This window comes from Dunckerocampus dactyliophorus, chromosome 5, assembly GCF_027744805.1.
Source record: "Dunckerocampus dactyliophorus isolate RoL2022-P2 chromosome 5, RoL_Ddac_1.1, whole genome shotgun sequence".
Taxonomy (NCBI): Eukaryota; Metazoa; Chordata; class Actinopteri; order Syngnathiformes; family Syngnathidae; genus Dunckerocampus; species Dunckerocampus dactyliophorus.
Window position 1 is genome coordinate 10,485,004 of NC_072823.1, and position 19,378 is coordinate 10,504,381.

The window sequence follows — 19,378 nt, forward strand, 5'->3', positions numbered from 1 at the left end:
TCCTGACTGTTTCAAGAAACATTGCACGGTCAACACCAAATTGTCTACTGCATGGTAATTTATGTTATTTTATTTGCCAGCATTCTGTAGCTATGCTCCAACAATATGTTTACACTTAAAATGGAATTAGACTGAAAGGTGATACATGTAGCAGCATACCACAATTCACCAAACTCCTCATTTTGCTTCTCATGTGCTTAGTGGCCCCACTCGAATGCATTAAGTTATGAATAGCACAAAATGAGCTGTGTCAAAACATTTATACAAATAACAATTCCTCTCATTCATCGCGACCCTAAGATAGATCTTGCATCTTTTATGAAATCGTTCCTCCACAACTTGGGCAGCTCTGGAGGCATTTCTCCAACCACACACACACACACACACACACACACACGTCTTCTGCACAGTCACGGTCAGGCCAGACAAACAACATGTGCCTCTTGTCACCATGGAAACTACAACATAATACACCCTAACACGCTAACAGACACCTGACTGATGGATCAAGGTCGACCTTTCTCGAGCCATGAAGACTGACTAGGACTTTCATTGTTAGCATTTTTGGCCTTTAATTAAAACGTCTTGTTCAGGTGTTGAGGGGGTCACCGAGTTTAAGGTTACTGACTTTTACCTTCTGACTGGGCTCGGATGGCTGGGGCATCAGATAAATAAATCAGGTAAAGGTCAAAGCACGTCAAGTCATCCATGCCCCTCCCCACCTGCCCATCACACTCTGTATGGACGAATTTAAGCCATGTAGCCATGCTCCACCAGTGCCATTGGGAGATACACAACCCCAGCAGGATGAGCTCACACTGGGACAGCCAATACAACACTGCATATCTGAGAGTATGTATGTGACTGTGCATGTGTCTGAGCCAGCTTATCATATATGTGTGTGTGTGATGTGCTTAGCATTGAGAGGGTGGTAATCTGTAAATCTGCTTTGCCTTGGGCAGGTGGTGTTAAACTTGGCAAGTGAGAAAAAAAGAGGGGGAGGAATGAGAACAAACAGTGTGACTGACAGGGAGTGTGAAAGAAAAAAGAAAGACGAGCAAAATGGGTGAGTGGCTAAAATTAATATACTTTAACACTCTGTAAAGAAGAGGGCATTGTCAGGACAATCCACCAGGTCGCAGTGAACAAAATAGCACTTGAATTCAAGATTCAAGAGATTCAAGAGAGTTTTATTGTCATGTGCATGGTAAAACAGCAGTTATACCATGCAATGAAAATCTTATTCTGTTCATTCTCCCAAGGAAAAGAAAGAAAAACACAAGAAAGAATAAGAACATAAGAAACATAAACACATATACATAAATACCAAGAAATTAAGCAATTGAATGCAATTTAAGGAGATATTTTGAGTGAATATCATTCTTCCAAAAAAGACATTTGATCGATATTATCTGACATACCACAACCAAACCATGACAGTTTGAAAGGAACCATAGAACAGCGGTGTTCAAACTTTTTTTCCATTGAGGGCTGCATACTGAAAAATCAAAATTACTTTTACATTTTTTAAACCAAACCATGTAGATATGCTGAGATGTGTGAACTTCCTTTTTACATTATTTTGTTTTGGTTCTTTTTCTCTTTTTTTTTATACAAATAGTTAGCTTTTTTCCCCTCATACGTTATGTTTTATATCGTAATATTATGAAATTATTTTCATAATACACTCCTGGTCAAAATTTTAAGATCAGTTGAAAAATTGCAAGAATTTACATTTTGCACTTTTGGATCTTAAGGAGGTTCTAAGCAGAGCTTCAAAATGCAAAAAAAAAGAAATGGGAGTGAGACAAAAAAATTTTGAGCAAGCAATTTATTGCAAACAACCATTAAAAGTTAATCAGCTGATCAAAACCTTAAAACCATAGCCTTTAAAAGTCAAAATCCTGGCAAAAAAGTGGATTCAATGTCATTTTCTGTCAGGTATGCACACATGGCATGATCTCTTGATGGCAAAGGCAAAAATGCTTTCTGTATTTGAACATGGTTTGATTGTTGAGCTGTCCACCAAGACACGGGACTATCCTCGGCCCAAATGAAGATTGTTACTGGTGCCGAGTACAGTCCAATAAAATCAAACGGTGAAAGAAGGGTTTTGAGAACAAAACACGTCTTCAAAAGGCCTCGTTTCCTTCATCACCACAAAATTGCCCACTTGCAATTTGCATATGCGCACCATAAGTGGGACATTGAAGGGTGGAAGAAAGGTTTTTTTCCTCTTATGAGGAAAAAATGTAATCTTCACGGGATTCCAACGTTACCGGCATGACAAGGAGATCCCAACTGAGATGCTTTCCACACAGCACAGTGAAGGGGGTGCCATCATGATGCTTTTTCCTTCATTGGAACAATGACGCTTCAGATTGTGCAGGGGCGTCAGACGGCAGGTTGCTATGTGGATGTGTTGCAGGGGGCATCCCCCATGACTGAAGGCCCTTGTCTGTGTGGTAATGAGTGTTTTTTCCAACAGAAGAACGCTGCAGTTCACAATGCCGTCTGGCAAAGGACATCTTCCAGAGAAATAAAGTCACTCTTTTGGGGCATCCTGCATGTTCCCCTGATCTAAATGTAAGTAAGAACATTTGGGGATGGATGGCAAGGGATGTTTACAAAAAGGGACATCAATTCCAGACAGTGGATGTCGTCCGTGAAGAAATCTTCACCACCTGGAGCAACATTCCCACGAGCCTCCTGGAAACACTGGCAGCCAGCATTCTCTAACCAATTTTTGATGCGATTAACAAGAATGGTGCATCTACTCATTACTGAGTCCTTTTTTGAACATTTTATTTCTATTTTGGGGGGCGTTCGGGGTTTGTCGAGGTATGGTCTTAAATTTTTGACCAGCCTATTTTAATGGTTGTTTGCAATAAATTGCTTAGTGTTGTGGAGAGAGCTATCTGCTAGGACTTTAAAGCTAAACTTACCATTCAAAATAGCCTTTTCTTTGTTCATTTCTGCTCAGTATTTGTTCCCGCTTGCGGCTCCACATCCACCACTGCGTTTCCTCAAACTACGTTGTGGGTTGTGGGTCAAACAGGACGTGCGCATGTTAATCACGCGTCAAAAAAAAAAAAGTGCTGTTAAAAGAAATTCCCGTTAACGCATTCACTTTGTCAGCCCTAATATGTAAATGTTTTTTTTTTTTTTATTATAAACTGTTTTGGTTTTTTTTTATGATAAATATCAAAGGACAGCTGGGCAGCCCTGACGTAAATAGGTAAAGACAAGTATTATTATTATTTATTAATATTATTATTATTATCCAGTATATTATAACAGTGGTTTAGTAGTAGTAGTTTAGTTTTGTCTCAAAAAGTGTTGACAATAATATCAAATTCAAAACACACCAGCATTGTTTTGTGATTTGGTTAAACAAAAAAAAAAAGGTTGTTTGTCCAGTCATATTTTTTCATTGTACTTTTCTTAAAATTTATGTTAAAATCTCGTTTTGACGATCCGATCTCATGCATCGTCTCGTCTTGGGTGAGTTGGGTGTTTCGTGACACCCCTAGTACATATATAAAAACACATATGCTATTGTCACACAGCTCTAACATGCTACAACTACATTCAAACAATCCCATTTTTATTTAGAAATATTTCAACAAAAAGGGATCTAATTCAAAATAGAAAATGTATGATTATACTATAATAATGAACTACATGTATGCTCATCACGTTTTAATTGAATACTGGGTCCCCTTCTCCCAAGCCACCTGGAAACATTTAGAAAGTTGGCCATATGTCTCCACGGGGACTTGTGCAGAGGTTTCCCTGCTGACTGATCAGTGTTGAGACATCATGTAGACACAGCAGAGAGACACAAAAACAACCCAGGTGGGCACCCAGAAAGTGATAGATTGAGACAAAGCCAGAAGGAAGTAAGGGAGGAAGAGCACGAGCAGACAGAGAAGAGAGATGAAGGAGGGAGGGGTGGGTGTGAGTGAGAACGCGATAGTCCACGTGACGTTGGCTCAGCCACTGCAGGCTGTTACGTAAGTACAACCCCTGCCCTCTCTCCTCATGGACTGAGCAGACACTGCTTCTCTCCAATCACTCTGCAGCCGCTACACATTTTTTTTCCCCCCACTCTTCCGCTCACATGTCTTCTCACATGGCTGCCTCGCCGTCTTCCTCCTCGGTCTCTCTCTCTTTCCCCCCCACCAACTCATTGCACCCCAGGGGAGCCACCAGCCTCTAATGCTAATGCTGTCACTCCGTCTCCCTCACCCTGTCTGTTTTTGTCTGTCTCTTTCTCATTATTTCCATCAACTTCTTGCGCTCCCTCCCTTCTTCTGTGCGGCTGTGAGGCTGCAGCTCCACGCTCAGGGCTACAGGGATATGACAGAGAGGCCACAGAGACATGCTTGAACACACACACCTACACAAACTGACATTTACCCTGCTGCACTGTCTAGCTTCTTGAATGCACTGGGCAACTTTTGACTATCTACTTTGAATCGGACCTAGTGTAAAAAAAAAAAAAAAAAAAGGCTCCATCAGTAGTCTCGTTTATAAAGTGGGAGAAATAATTATTTGATCCCTTGCTGATTTTTGGTAAATTTTAAGACAGAATATTAATGTTAATTTGCATTCGAGTGAAATAAGTGTTTCATCCTCAAGTAAAACATGACTTGGTACTTAGTAAATGTCGTGTAGTCGGCAATCACAGAGGCCAGATGTGTCTTGTAGTTGGTCATCAGGAGGGATTTAGGTCCACTTCTCTTCACAAAGACTCTAAATCTTGAAGGTTTTGAGGCTGTCTCTTGGCAACTTCATTTCCCTCCACATATTTTCAATGAAATTAAGGTCTGGAGAAAGGCTAGGCCACAGCACGATCTTAAAGTACTTATCCATTCACTTCTGAACATTCAACCTTGTGGGCCAAAGTCAGATTCTTATATACAGAGACTATACAGAGAATAGTAGCAAATGTCAACACGAGTTTGTGTCCCGAAGAAAATATCATCTGCCCTGAGAGGAGCAGCAGCATCACACACACACACACACACACACACACACACACACACACACACACACACACACACACACACACACTTCCCTACATCTATGGTAATCCTCTTGAAGGTGGTAACCAAGTGACTTTGGTGCTAACACTCTGACTTTCCAACCAATGGTCATAGCTTCTATCAATCACATCGTTATTTACTCCCCAAAACCCCTGGTTAAAAAAGCAAGACGGGTCCTCCTTTCACCCTCTGCAGTACTGATTTGTTTGTCCAGAGCTCGCCCCTCATTCTCCACCACCTCCCCTCGTCTCCCTCTCAGGCTGTGTCCTCAAGTGACTCTTTTCCTTATGTAACTCAGAAAAGCCCACTGCATACAAATGAGGGAGTTTCTTGGCTGAGAGACATGGGAGAGAATAAGCGTTGCCAGTAGCAGCGTAGCACTGCCGGCACTTTCCAAACAAGGCTAAACCCAGAAGAAACCTTGAGATACTTTCACCCCATTACAAGGGTTTTGTGTCTGTGTGTCAACCACTCACCGACTCCTGAAACCATTCCTTCTTGTCCAGCATCTCTCGAAGTGTCTGCAGAATCTTGATGCAAAGCTTTTCCTCTTTGTCCATAAGCTTCTTGGTGTGTTTGATCAGCCTGTCAGAGCAATCATAAATGGTTGTATCAGATGTTTGTGTACAGAGAGGCCAGAAAAAGAGTACATTAGGTTTCATGATCCATCATACAATTTCTGAACAAAACAATTCATGTCAGAATGAACAATGGTGGTAATAGGTATTTTCTCCCAAACCACCCAATATGTGTGTGCCTATCCTCCAATAGCAGTTTTGTAATTCTTATTTTGATGGCATATGCTGTATGTACAGCGGTACCTCGACTTTCGTTATTCATTAGTTTCAAAATGTCAGACAAAAACCGACAAAACCCGAAGCAAAACTGGGGAGATTCAAGGTTTGACTGTATATTTCTACAACAATTCAATACATTATGCATACTGGATATAAACTACCAAAGTGTTGCAATCAAAGGGTGGTCCCTGTAAAGCAATTATAAAATCAATACTGAACAAAGTCCATCAGTGAGTCCAACAACTGAGCAATTAAATTGTTTCTCAAGCTTCCCCTTTCTAGGTACTGTACCAATGTCACGACTAATGGTACAGTTATGTAATGTCCTCAACTTGCAAAAAGAAACACACATCCATCTATTTTCTATGCCGCTTCTCCTCTTTAGGGTCACGGGGGCATGCTGGAGCTTATCCCAGCTGACTTCGGGCGACAGACAGGGTACACCCTGGACTGGTCGCCAGCCAATGGCAGGGCACATATAGACAACCATTCACACTCACATTCATACCTATGGACAATTTAGAGTCACCAATGAACCTAACATGCATGTTTTTGGAATGTGGGAGGAAACCGGAGTACTCGGAAAAAACCCATGCACGCACGGGGAGAACATGCAAACTCCACACAGAAATGCCCAACAGAGATTCGAACCCAGGTCTTCCCAATCTCCTGACTTTGACGGTGTGGCCAACATGCTAACCACTAGACCACTGTTCAGCCCCCATTATATCTTGTGACATCATATATTAGCTACACATTGTTAGCAACTTACTTTGACATGAAAGCTCCACTCTCACATCGTAGGCGAGCGGCCTCTGGAAACAGCAGCTCAGGGCTGTGGAGGACATCGACCAACACCGAAAACTCCGCCTGAACCTTTGGACTGAATTGCTCCTCTAGATGGGACACGACTCCCTGCGCACGCACACACACACACACACACACACACACACACACACACACACACACACACACACGTATACAAAGAAACACAGATTAGTACAGTGGAACCTTGGTTGGCATCATTAATCCGTTCCTGAAGACTCAACTCAAACCAAAACGGACTCTAACAGAATACATTTTCCCCATAAGAAATGTAAATCCAATTAATGCGTTCAAGAAAGCCAAAAACGTCTAATAGCAAGCTAATAGGACATTTTGTGATAAAAAATACATTAAGCACACAGTTGGACTCACACATTGTATTAATAACACGATGTGTGCCATATTGTACGTTAACCGGAAAATGTACGCAAACAGGCAAATTGGGCATTCGTTTTTTTACTTTAACTGAAATTCCACTTTTGATATGGAGTGAAAACCATATTCGATATTTTACATATTTTTTTTTTATGTTTCCTATGCTGAAGTAACTCTTAGTTCAATACATCTGATCATTGTGTCCCAAACCGGGGGGGCCCTTGCACACTGCAGTATTCCAATTTCAAACATTTTGTAAAGCGACACTGTCAGGTAAAACCTGTGCATTGTCAAATCAGATACTACTGTTGAAGGGGGTGCGAGAAGGGATGACAATGTTTTCACTTGATCTCTATGCGACAATTCAATTCGGCGGAGTCTGATTCTACTACCAACCTCTCAGTCGAATCATATGAAAATGTCATGTGATCAAGATTGTACCATTCTGACTACATGGGGTGTGGCCACTGTGGGTTTTCTCTGGGTTTTCTGGCTTCCTCCAACATTCCAAAAATACATTATATTATAGGTATTTGGGAAAGGTTAAAAATGACCCCAAGAAAGTTAAGCGGTACTTGTTACATTTCACACGACAACAACCAACTGACGTATCATTTAAAACAGGTAAGGCTGTTACACCAACTTCATTTTATATCCCGACTGTGGATTGCAATCCAAGAGATTAGGCTGCTCACTGAGTTTTGGCAAGTTGTTGTTTTTCAAACTATGGTGTTTCTATTTTATGTGCTCTTTTCTGATGTGTGATATGCTCACTTGCCGAAAGAGACTGTGATTCGGATTTGTTCATCTCGCTTTTTGTGTCACTAATTCAATTAAAGGTACTGCTGTGCACACATGCCATGTTTACTTGTATATGTGAGTGTTTTAGCCTTTTTGTTTGAGGTGGAAAAAGTCACAAATGAGATCTGTTTATTTGTAGGGATCCCCATTAGCTGTGCTAAAAAAAAACATATTACGATTAGTGGGCTATTGACAAAATCTAACAAATTACAAAAAAAAAATCCTTATTCGAAGAAAGCCTAATTTTGTCCCACACGTCAAAATTGTATGACCTTTAGGGCATTTAATGCACTTTATGTAGTAAATTAATACCTGCAACTTCTCAATTATAGTCTTGTAGTCAGGACCACCGAGGTTCTCCTTGCGGGGCCGGGTGCGGGCAGAGATCCTCCAATCCTTTGCTGCCCGCTGAACCATGTTGCTATGAGCCTTTAGAGATAGGGTGTTGACCTGACTATCCAGGTCAACCGGGATAGCTATTGCCCGTGCTTTGGCTGAGGAGACATGGAGAATTGGTGGGCTAAGTAACTGAGGAGGGATGAGTGGAACTGAACCATTCACGCAGGAATAGTGATTTTTAAAAAAACAATACTGGGCAAATAAAAACCAAAAAATGCCATTCTGTTTGTGATGCTGTGCTGTTTTTGTAATCAATAGACTGACTGAGAGTAGCATCACTTACCAACATCAGCAAGAGTTTTGATGCAGTTCTCAATATTTGCCTTCTGAGTGACCCATGTGCAGCTGTAGAGCCTGAAAGCTGACTGGAGCAGCTTAATGAAGATAGATTGGTTTGTCTGTGACAAAGTGAAGACATGGAACCTCAGTCAGTGAACCCATGGATTAGAAATTCAAGTAATGCACAAAATGTCAAGCAAAACACCTCATGTAACTGCTTTAAACAAAGGGCAATTTAAATAAGAATCACTGAAAGAGCCTCCCTTCAAAAACAGACACACAAACTAAAGTTTTAATTGACACAATTAATCATTGAACAAAATGCTTATTATAGAAAAGTGAGCAGTTTTACACCACAGCAAACTACTATAACAACATTGTTTCTTTGTGTTGGCAGATTGCTTTTATTCAGATTGTACTGACAGTTATATATGAATTAATCATGCGCTTGATGAGTTTATGTCTGGAAAAAAATATACCTGAAGGTTGGAGTGGTTGACAGAAAATGGTGAACTAAAAAATCCTGTGATGATGGCCATCACTGTCTCCGTCACATACTTCTCAAGGGCCAAATCAGCATGGTTCCGGTCTGTGGTGGTATTACACACCTAGATACACCAAGAATATTCTTTAAGTGGTAGTTTCTCTGAGCATGCTGTAGAAGAATTGTGACTTTAAATCTGAGGCCTTACTCTGGACATATCAACCAGGATGTTGTCGAACAGTTTCCAGATGTGATTGGAGGTATAGATCTCTTTCATTTCCACCTCTGTGTCTACATAGCAGTGATTGACAAAGTTCACATATGCAGTTTTCACCTGTGGGGAAAAAAAAAGAATTAAAAAATGTAAGGCTAGATACAAATATTTAATATTAAACAGGCGACTGTCACTCAATTAAGTACATTTTTTAGAGCAATTAACGCATGCGCACCAGAGCAAGCACGCCTCTCTGTTATGATGGCAGACAAAAGCACAGTGGAGCGTCCCCGCACAATGTAACGCTCTTTTAGAACTTTATTCTGACCTGAACACATCAACAGCAGTACAATTCCAACACCATATACTGTATGTATCTCCAACTCACACATCTCTAGTCCATTCATCAGGGACAATCCAAAAATCACAAAAACGGCTTTGTGTAAATAAACAAGAAGATAAAGAAAAACATGAAGTGGATATTCTTATCATGCACTTTGTTTGTAACGCTTACGAAGTGCGTGATAAGAACACTTCGGATGTGCAATTTGCTACATTTAAGAATGCTGGAAAATACACTGAAAACAAGTATATTTACCTTAAATTACGTGATGTCTGAACGCAACCCCAATTCCTCATAATAACACGGTTTATTATGTGTGAATCAATCAAATGTTCTGCTACTATTAAAGAGACTAGTGTTAGACAAATATGTTTTTTTAGCCTTGTGTGGTATCTTTTAGCTTGATTGACATATTCAGATCATTTGGAGCTGTCCATACATACAAACATATATAATCCTGTCCTGTCATTTATCTGTTAATTAAATACAGCAAAAATGGGCATATTTCAGACATAGTTGCTAATGGTGATCAATCATAACTGATGCATTTAAAAACGGTGACTAATCTGATTACATTTTTAAATCATTTGACAACCCTAATCAAAATATATTCTAATGTCATGTCCAGCTACAAGATACGTTCACCAAATAAAAATCACTAACTCAGAATTTGGCCAGGGTAAGAATAATGTAGGGAGTTTTTTTAAAGAAATAAATCAGGTTTCTAGAATAAGGTCAGGTCAATAATAAACTACAAAAAATGACACAAAATCAGTGAGAAAACAATGTCACAGCTTCATCAAAGTGCATGTGTATATATAAAACATTCGCATGCTGACAAAAAATGTTTGTTCGCATAATCCCCCAAAAAACGGTGATCCGTGTTCTGCATCAGGCAGACAAACAAATAGGAATGTGACGTATCCTAAAGTGTCTGGTGGAATTCAACAGTGTATCCTTTACCTCTGGGATGCAATTGACATCGGTGACAACTTTGACAATATCATCCAGCGGAAGCAGAGAGTTACATTTCAGTTCCGTGTAGACGTTTTTGCCCTCAGTGCAGGCAGCAAGCAGCTCGACAAGCGTGTTGTGATAAGCCAGAGCTCCATCCTCATCCGTGCGCTCACGCTCAGAGCCCATCATCTGCAGCAGGACTGGAAACGAGGAGCGGTCATTGTAGAACACCAGGACATCCTCACCTCCGTTCACCAGCTGTAAAAAGAACAATAAAGATCAGGCTTTGACTGCACTTTCCTCTACCATTAATCTCGACCTGTACATTTTGTAAGTGTATTTCCAATATAAACATTTGTAGTAACAAATGTGAATTATTAAAATGTACACAGCAAGATTCTGCTTAACCATCTGTTCAGCAATATACATTTTGTAGGCAGTGTCCCAACAGATGGTGCTGTTTTTCTTTGTTCACAAAATATCTAAATACAGATCAGTCATTTATATAACATTAGCTCTATACAAGTCACCGGGAAAATATGGGACGTCAGGAAAATAGTATTAGCAGATGGATAGATCTCTCACCTCTGTCATGACTTTGTCCTGACATTTCTTCACATACTTCCCTTCAGCTTTCACAATTGTTTGCAGGAACTTCAAGTACAGAACGTGGCGCCCATGCGTTTCAATGCAGTGGACAAAATGATGAACAACGCGGTCGCTGATCTCATTGCACAGCTGGTAGTAATTCATAAAGATGTGACGCATCGTTTCAGCTTCTAGCAACTGTTGAGAAACAAGAGGCATGTTTCAGTCTATTTAGAAAAGATAGGGGAGTCACATTAATACAGGCCATTAAAAAAGTAATAATCTTACAGTATGTTAATATTTGGCCTCTAAGGATAACTAACTGCGGTTACATTGTACAGATGAAAAATATTTGCTCTTCGAAGGCGTGCCTTCCTAAAAGTGACTCGTGTCAATCGAGATCATACCCCCGGAGTGAGGAAGAGATTGAGGTGTTTATGGAGCAGAAATTGGTTCTGATGATTCCCTCTGCAGAAGTTCTGCAGAAATGTGTGTGCCAGGGTCATGATCTCATTCATCTTCTCATCACTCTGGATAAGAACAATTAAAAGGAGAGGTGATGGCAGAGAAGGTCAGGTAGTTTCAACTGAGATAAGTCACTTGGCTCCCTAATAGCTCACTTTCTCAAAGGGGACTTGCAGCAGGTCCAGCACCACAGTATGAGCCCCCATGTTCTTCAAAAGCCTCTGCTGCTGAGTGCGAATCTTTTTACCATGGTAACACAACTTACACAGCCGTAATAGGATCTGCATATGAGAAACACAGAACACTCTGTTGACAACCACGAGATAAAATCTTGACATCGGATGAGGCTAATGTCAAAGACCAGCGTGAAACTTGCCTCTTTGACAATGCTGTAGTTGTTTTCTTTGTTGCTGTCAATCTGAGGTTTATGGTCTCCGTCATGCACCGTGCTCAGTCCGGTCTCCTGGCAAGACACAAAGAATGTCAACAATGAACACCATTAAATTGGCACAAATACACCTTTGTCTAACTCAAGAAAATGTATTATGAACGATTCAACTAAGTTTGGGATGCCATTAAATGATATTAAAGCACCTCTATATGTTGTTCTTTGGCTTCCCTAACACCAAGATCTTCGTTGTTGTAGACTCCGTTCTTCTCCACCCACAGCTCTGATTTTTCAACAGTTAGCCGCAGTTGGTCGAGGTCGGCCTTTATCTGCTTGTAGTTCTCTACATCTTGTTCTGACACCAACAACTGGACCTGAAAACCAGGCAGACACACACGAGAAAGGAAGCAGCATTATTACCATTACAACAACCATTGAAGAACTCATTTACCTTAACATTCTAATTAACTAACTGTTGTGTACCTGTTTGAAGGCCTGCAGCACCTCAGCTCTCTGACTGAAGTGTTTGAAGATGAGCTGCAGTGAGCCTGACACCAGTGGTGGATAGTCTTGCATCATGAGATGGATCAGAACCCTCAGAAATGTTCGACCACCCTCATCATCGAGCTCCACTGCACTTAATTCAGAGCTGGGATGCACACCAGCTATAGTTTAGGTTTCGATGACAATGACAAAAAGTATTTTCATACTCTGTTTTAACCTCCTGAGACCCAGAAATGCATTTCTGTTCTTTGTAAGGGACAAGCATTTCACAGGTTGCAAAGGTTGACAAGAATAAAAGCTGTTGTGCTGAGGAAAGGACATCCTTGGATTTCCAGATATTTCCAACTATTTTAACGGCATCCCATCATGCATCATTCGTTCCAGCAAAGCATTTCATTGGACATGGCTGCAGGGGCACTGCAATGAGTCATCAGCTATCCACTAGAGGCAGCCAGAAAAGCCCAGAGGGTTGCACCCTCCCTCTCTCCCAAAATGCAAGATGGGAATCTGTTAAATAGTTGTTTTTTTAATTTTAAACTTGTATATTTCTTAGCTACCTTTTGAGTGTTAAGTTGCTGTGTGATGATTTTAGTGTTCTTTGTAAGATGACAAATTCAAGTGATGGTTTTCAATGCTTTTTTCCCCATATCCAAAGTTAAAATAAGTACACTAAGTCCCCAACTAACGAACACAATTGGTTCCAGACGACCGTTCTTAAGTCGAATCGTTCTTAAGTAGGGGAAAAGGTAATATTACCAATTATATAGGTACTACATGTACATGTATACATATACTGTACAGTATATGCATATGTATGTAAATATGAGTTTGGATGCAGTAGTAATATTAAACGAGGATACTTAATGAAAAAAACAATCATAAAAATTATATAATAATACGTAATGATAAATGTTATTTACCTTTGAAGAGGAGTGGTCGAGCACAAGTCGTTGGTGGTGGAGGAGGCGGAAATATTGAAAAAAGGACAAATCGTCGACGTTAGACTCTTCCAAAAGAGGTAGTGTTCCGTGGGTGGTGTAGAATTATAAGCAGGCCTATTAATTCTTCATAAACTTTAATCACAAGCTGTTTTGGGTTGCATGTACAGCTAAAATTTAGCTTTTCTTCAGTCTCCTCCCACTGGTCTTAAGCGCCTGTTGGTCCCATTAGCAGTGTCACAGGGCCCTGTACTGGTCAAGCATGTGAAATATGGACTTAAATATAAATAATTATGGGCTTATGAGGCAAAACACATGAAAAAAATAGACCAGTCGGCTTGTGTTCGTATCTACGAGTGTTCGCACGTCGGACGTTCGTTAGTAGAGGACTTAGTGTATAAAAATTACGGATGCTCCAATCGATCGGCCACCAATCAATATCGGCTGATTTCCATGAAAAATCACGTGATTGGCAAGTGCCAATAAATGCTTTTCAATGCCGATCACCTGTGGCTAGTACTGCAGCCCGTAGCGATCCCTGCATGCAGTGTACCGTCTTGCCCTAACTAAAAGCCCTGGGTAGCGTCTTCCTCCTACTTTCCTTCACACTTTGCAAGCGTGCCAAAACAACAACAATCATGTCTGCCGTGTGGAACTTAGCTGGCAACACATGCCACGAAAACTATCTTGTGGGGGTAGCACTTTAAAAATGTTTAACTTAATACGGCATTTGAAGAACAAACACTTGACGGCGTATGGTGACTTTTCAAGGCTCACGGTGTAATCATCAGTCAAACGGTAGCTAACGCAGCCATGTGTTGTTGTAAGTGCGTGACAGTCAGAAGGCTAAGCAAATAACCCCAAAAATAATTGACATCATTGGACAAGATGACCAGCCTACCTCATATCATATAGCCAGTACCAGGGGTGCAGGCAGGAATTATTGGAATTTGTGGAATAAAAAATTATAATTACCCATTTTTTAGACCCCCTGGCACTCCTGGCCAATAGCACTCATCATAAATAAACAAAAAAAAAGTATAATTAAGCCATGCCATGTATCGGTATCGGACGATTTTAGTCCTGGATGATCGAAATTGGCAGCATAAAACCCTGATTGGAGCATCCCTAATAAAAATGGAATTAAAAAAAAATATCTGACAGTTGAGCTTTAAACTGCTTTAGATTGTAAGTAATTTCTGTTTGATTTACAAATGTCTTGGATTATTCTTGATGGATTATTCAGTTGGCACGAGATACTGTTGTCCACTACAAAGAACATTGCATACAAAATAAAGACATTTTATGACCAAAAATTATTGGGGCATATTGTTTACACCCAAGACAATCAACCAATTGCAAAATAATGCAACAATTCTCAGGAGGTTAATGAATGTTTGAGGGCATTTGGTCAAAGAGTGGACATTTGGCCTACCTCCCAGCAAACATGCTCTCTGCTTTAGTTGCAATCTCATCAATGTCTGGCTCAGACGCTGGAGACAAAACCAAGGGAAGAGTGGTGCATTCAAAGTGTGGAAGTACATTCATCCCTAATAAACCCTAATAAATCTGAACTAATCTCACGTGGCACGATAAGGTGCATGTCAGCTTGCGAGGCAGTGGTCTCAGATACACTTTTTTCTCCAAACTCCTTCTTGTAGATAGACAATAAATAAGTGATCCTGTAGTCCAGCCTGACACTCAGGATGAACTAAAAAGAAGAAAATGCAAAAATGAAACAAAAAAACCTCTATATGTTCATTCAGGTGAGAGCACATACTTGCAGGATCTCTATGATCTTCAGCTTTGTGTCCATAACCATGACGTCCTCGTTATCCGGCAACATGTGTCCTTTGCCATAGCGCAGGGAGGGAGGCGTGTCAGGCATGCCTTGAGGCACACCTCGACTCATCACCATCTGGGTCATCATTTCTCCAACACCGTGAATTGTGCGCAGGACATTGTTTCCTGGAGGAGATCATTGCTTCACACATTTGGACTCGTGCATGCGTCTGGTATTAGTTCACCCAGTTGACCTGTTTCAGCCACCCCCAGTCACCAGAATATTACCCAAGGTCTCAAACTTGTAGTCATTTGAAACACGATCACCTAATTAGGCTAAAATATAAATAAATACAAATTTACAACTGTTAAAGTAAGAACACTCACCAGCCTCTGGACTTTTGTTGAGCTTGTTCATGAAAGTGAGCGGGTGCTGCACAATATCCAGGATGGCCAGTAGAGTGCGCGTGAGCCGCAGCAGCTCACTAAAGCTATAGAATCCAAAGTAGACCAGGTTACGAGCCAGATTCACCACCTAAAGAGGGAGAAGGGTAAAACAAAACCATTCAACAATGTACATTAGGGAAGAGAAACCATGATACAACGAAAAGGTTGTCGCATGTCTCGTGTGCATGTTGTTTTAATGCTCAAACTGACATTAATAGCACTTGTAGTCCTGTATAATGTAAAGTGGCAATGTGGTTTGGTATTAATTTGTTCCAAAAGTTCAGAAGAAAACCAATACATACAAAAACCAAAGCAATTTCCCACCTAAGAAAGCAATTTAAACCCAATTAATCCATTCCAGCCACCCAAATATATTAATAAAAAATATATGTAATAAAGAATTATAGTTTAACATGCAGCAAACAATGTCAATTAATTATAATTACATGGATTCATGAAAATGTAACATCACTTTTATTACAGAACTCTTGTTGGCAAAGACAGAAAGGACGCCATCTTTGTACTTGAGTTATGAGTTATATCCATGAGTTATATCTTTAATTTCATAGTGTTTCGCACCTTGCTTAGCAAATGGCTGGCACTGGCAACTTTCTTTGGCCTCATGGCGTGTTATTTAGCAGTTGGACTCAACTTGGAACTTGATTCCGCAGTACAGGGCAAGCGGGCTACGTGCAATATTGTGCGACACATGAAACAGTCGAAACTAGGGCAACATTTTTGTGAAAATTTCAATCAAAAGCCAAATCATACAAAAACGGGGATGTTTGAAAACTTTGACTCTACTTTTTTCTTTCACTAAATTGAACAAATTACAAATATTTTATTACTGATTGGCTGAGACAAATTACTGGATTCTATTGCTTTACAGTGATTGGTGTGGCACCTTTTTAAGTTTAAATTATTGTATATGGTTCCTTAAAAGGGCTAGTATATAATGACAGTGGACAATCAGAAGACATTGGAACAATTTTGTGTCAAAAGTCAAAAACTGAATCAGGGGTGGACAAGTGTACTGCACACTGCAGGCTTATTCTACCTCAAGAGTGAGTTCATTCTTCTCTTTTTCCCCAAATGGAAAAGGCTGGCTGACCACATCTTTGAGGTATTCTTCAACAAACTCCATTGTGGGAGCAAATTTCCTCTTCATCTCTTCTCTCGAGGAATCTGCGGACTCGTATTCAAATCTGCATAGAAGCGCAATAATCTGCACGTGATAGGAAGTACTGTATGCTTGCACCAAGGCATGTGATCATAAACAGAAGATGCTCACTCATGGACGGTGATCTTGGAGGGGATCTCCGTCCAGAGGCGTGCGTAGCGCACAGGAACCACAGCTTCTTGTGGGTCACGGTCCACATGCATATGTAGCATAAGGCGACAGAAGGAGGCTCTTAAATTGTAGGGCAGGCAGTCATCAAACATGCAGCGCAAGATAAGATCCACAGGAAGCTGAGCGGAGATCTGATTGATGGCCAGATACTGACGGTCCAGGCACATTTTTGCAAACAAGTTCAGCTGATACCTGACAAGAGGAAATTAATAAGAGATTTTAAAAAAGCTCTCATTATTTTTTTCAGCATTTTTGCCATACGGCAAAAATGTTTTAGCGCATTAAGGAAGTAACAGCAGTAAGGCCACCTGTAGTAAGTAATGATATCTACATCCATCTTATGATTGCCCTTAGCATCCTGAGCAAGGTGGCGGATAGATTTGCCATGAGGCTCCTTATGGCTGTCGATCCAGTAAAGCCAAACCTCCTCTTCCTCCCCGTCCTCCTGCATCAGAGATGACTCCAGGGGGGTGTCAGTATTAGGGATTAGTCTGGAAGCGAGAGTGTGACAAAGAGACGTTATTAGAAAAATACACTAAGCTGCTTTATTTGAGGAAAATGTCTATTGTAAAAGGAGATAAAATATTTACATACTAGAGAAATATGTCAGCCGCAAGAATGATTTAAGCAAAAATACCACAATACAACACTCACTTGGTCTGGATGAGGATATCTGCATTGGCAGGGTTGAGCACAAATTTGCAAATGAGCTCCTGTGTGACGGGGATGGCGGTCTTATTGGACACACAGAGATCTGACAGATAATCCAGGAATCTGGAAGAACAGACCACAAATGGAGTTTTACAGTAAAGTAAAAAAAAAAAAAAAGGACACCATAACATGAGCCATGTTTGGCCTCCATGCAAGGCACCTTGACTTATTTTTACACTTGTATCAGTTCAAAATGTTACTTAAAAGAGCCTGAACAATTAACAAGGCTGTTATGATGGCAACGTTGTGGCAAATCAGAACAGATCCAAATATTCTTTTTGTCATAGTTTTGTATGAGGAAAATTGTCTCCAAATAGGAAACACGGTCATAAAAGTGTTTGTGGTCCACCTATGAGGTTCCACTGTACAATATTACTAAAATGGTTGCGCATAAACTAGTAAAAGGAAAAAGAATCCTATCCTCATCAAGAGCATGCATGACTTCTACTTCACAGGCAATGTGAGTTTGTTTTGTATTTTGCCTGGTGGTCATGTGTGGGATGTAAATACAGTATATATAACCTGGGCTCTCTGTTGCGTCTTAGAAGGCTGACAAATGTCTCAATCTCTTTCGCTGTGATGTGCTTTTCCAGAAGCTTGCGGTTGTTGTGCAGCAGAGCAGTGATGGTATCCTCGGCCAGAATCTCATAACCAATTTGAGACTGCATGATTGAGAACTTCTTCGCTATATACTCCTATGTGGCAGAAAAAGTATAGATGCATAGTACACCAGAATTATAGTTTTGTTCATTGTTGACCAAGAACACAAGGGGGGAAAAAAACACAACCACCATATCCATTATATCTAATTATAACACATGTATTTGGGTCATCAATCAAAAACTGCTCCAATGGCTTGTACTAAATACATTTAAAAAATCTGTTTCCTTCACATACGTGTCACTAAATTTAGAAAATAAATAAATGTGAATGAATGAAAGATACATCGTGAGATGCACTGGGACACATCATCAGTGATGTTCCTGAGTTCATCGGGCGTTTCGGGTGTTTCAACATCATACGCCCTAACTCAGGTGACCCAGCCTAGGGTTGATCATTCCCTGGCTTGTGTCCCAGTAGCATTGGCCCACAGATCGCTCCTCCTAATCCACAGCCACCTGGAGGCTCTCTCTGCTGCCTCCATGGTGGACTTGATGGCTTTCCGTTTTGCAGACCCAGTGATGCCAAGTAGTGTGAAAACCTTGCACAATGAGCGGCCAGCAAAGCCCCTGCACCCTACTTCAATGGGCTCGCATCGTGCCTTCCACCCTGCTCTTAGGCATTGCTCAACCAGCTGCTGGTACTTTGACAGCTTCCGCTCTTTTGCCTCCAAATGTATCTATTGTTACATGGCAAAATTTACACCATTACTTCTGAAAATGCAAGACAAATATTAGAAAGGAAATAAGTACAGTGCATCCAGAAAGTATTCCCGGCGCTTTTTCTGCATTTTGTTATGTGACAGCAATTTGTCCCTCAAAATTCCACAACTAATATTAATATGAATGAATTAGAATATATTTGAAAAGTCAATTTATTTCCATTCATTCCCTATACTGGTAGGGTCACGCTAAGCTGGAGCCTATCCTAGCTGATTTTGGCAAAGAGACGTTGTGCACCCTGGACCGGTTGTCGACCGATCACAGGGCAGTTAATTTATTGCAGTAGTTCAATTAGAA

General features: G+C 40.6%; 1 protein-coding gene and 1 long non-coding RNA gene across 5 annotated transcripts in view; one reads left to right on the plus strand and one right to left on the minus strand.

Moving 5' to 3' along the window:
• The window catches only part of itpr2 (inositol 1,4,5-trisphosphate receptor, type 2), a 67,732-nt gene that overhangs the window by 32,741 nt on the left and 15,613 nt on the right, over window positions 1–19,378 (minus strand). For all 4 annotated transcript variants that reach the window (XR_008570352.1, XR_008570351.1, XM_054775719.1 and 1 more), the window contains exons 16-37: window positions 18,222–18,394; window positions 17,643–17,762; window positions 17,297–17,479; window positions 16,929–17,180; window positions 16,695–16,842; window positions 15,578–15,725; window positions 15,189–15,376; window positions 14,993–15,119; window positions 14,844–14,901; window positions 12,450–12,615; window positions 12,173–12,340; window positions 11,955–12,041; window positions 11,734–11,859; window positions 11,521–11,643; window positions 11,111–11,311; window positions 10,532–10,783; window positions 9,220–9,345; window positions 9,007–9,135; window positions 8,532–8,646; window positions 8,162–8,343; window positions 6,621–6,763; window positions 5,528–5,636 (exon numbers count right to left, since the gene is read on the minus strand). Coding sequence is in view for 2 of the 4 variants with exons in the window: in XM_054775719.1 (XP_054631694.1) it covers window positions 5,528–5,636; window positions 6,621–6,763; window positions 8,162–8,343; window positions 8,532–8,646; window positions 9,007–9,135; window positions 9,220–9,345; window positions 10,532–10,783; window positions 11,111–11,311; window positions 11,521–11,643; window positions 11,734–11,859; window positions 11,955–12,041; window positions 12,173–12,340; window positions 12,450–12,615; window positions 14,844–14,901; window positions 14,993–15,119; window positions 15,189–15,376; window positions 15,578–15,725; window positions 16,695–16,842; window positions 16,929–17,180; window positions 17,297–17,479; window positions 17,643–17,762; window positions 18,222–18,394 (3,324 nt within the window). In the remaining 2 variants the exon portion in view is untranslated. The remainder of the gene's footprint in view (window positions 1–5,527; window positions 5,637–6,620; window positions 6,764–8,161; window positions 8,344–8,531; window positions 8,647–9,006; window positions 9,136–9,219; window positions 9,346–10,531; window positions 10,784–11,110; window positions 11,312–11,520; window positions 11,644–11,733; window positions 11,860–11,954; window positions 12,042–12,172; window positions 12,341–12,449; window positions 12,616–14,843; window positions 14,902–14,992; window positions 15,120–15,188; window positions 15,377–15,577; window positions 15,726–16,694; window positions 16,843–16,928; window positions 17,181–17,296; window positions 17,480–17,642; window positions 17,763–18,221; window positions 18,395–19,378) is intronic.
• On the plus strand, window positions 615–11,608 carry LOC129181062 (uncharacterized). The gene is made up of 4 exons (XR_008570353.1): window positions 615–852; window positions 963–1,066; window positions 2,489–2,586; window positions 2,650–11,608. It is a non-coding gene; the product is annotated as an uncharacterized LOC129181062 (long non-coding RNA).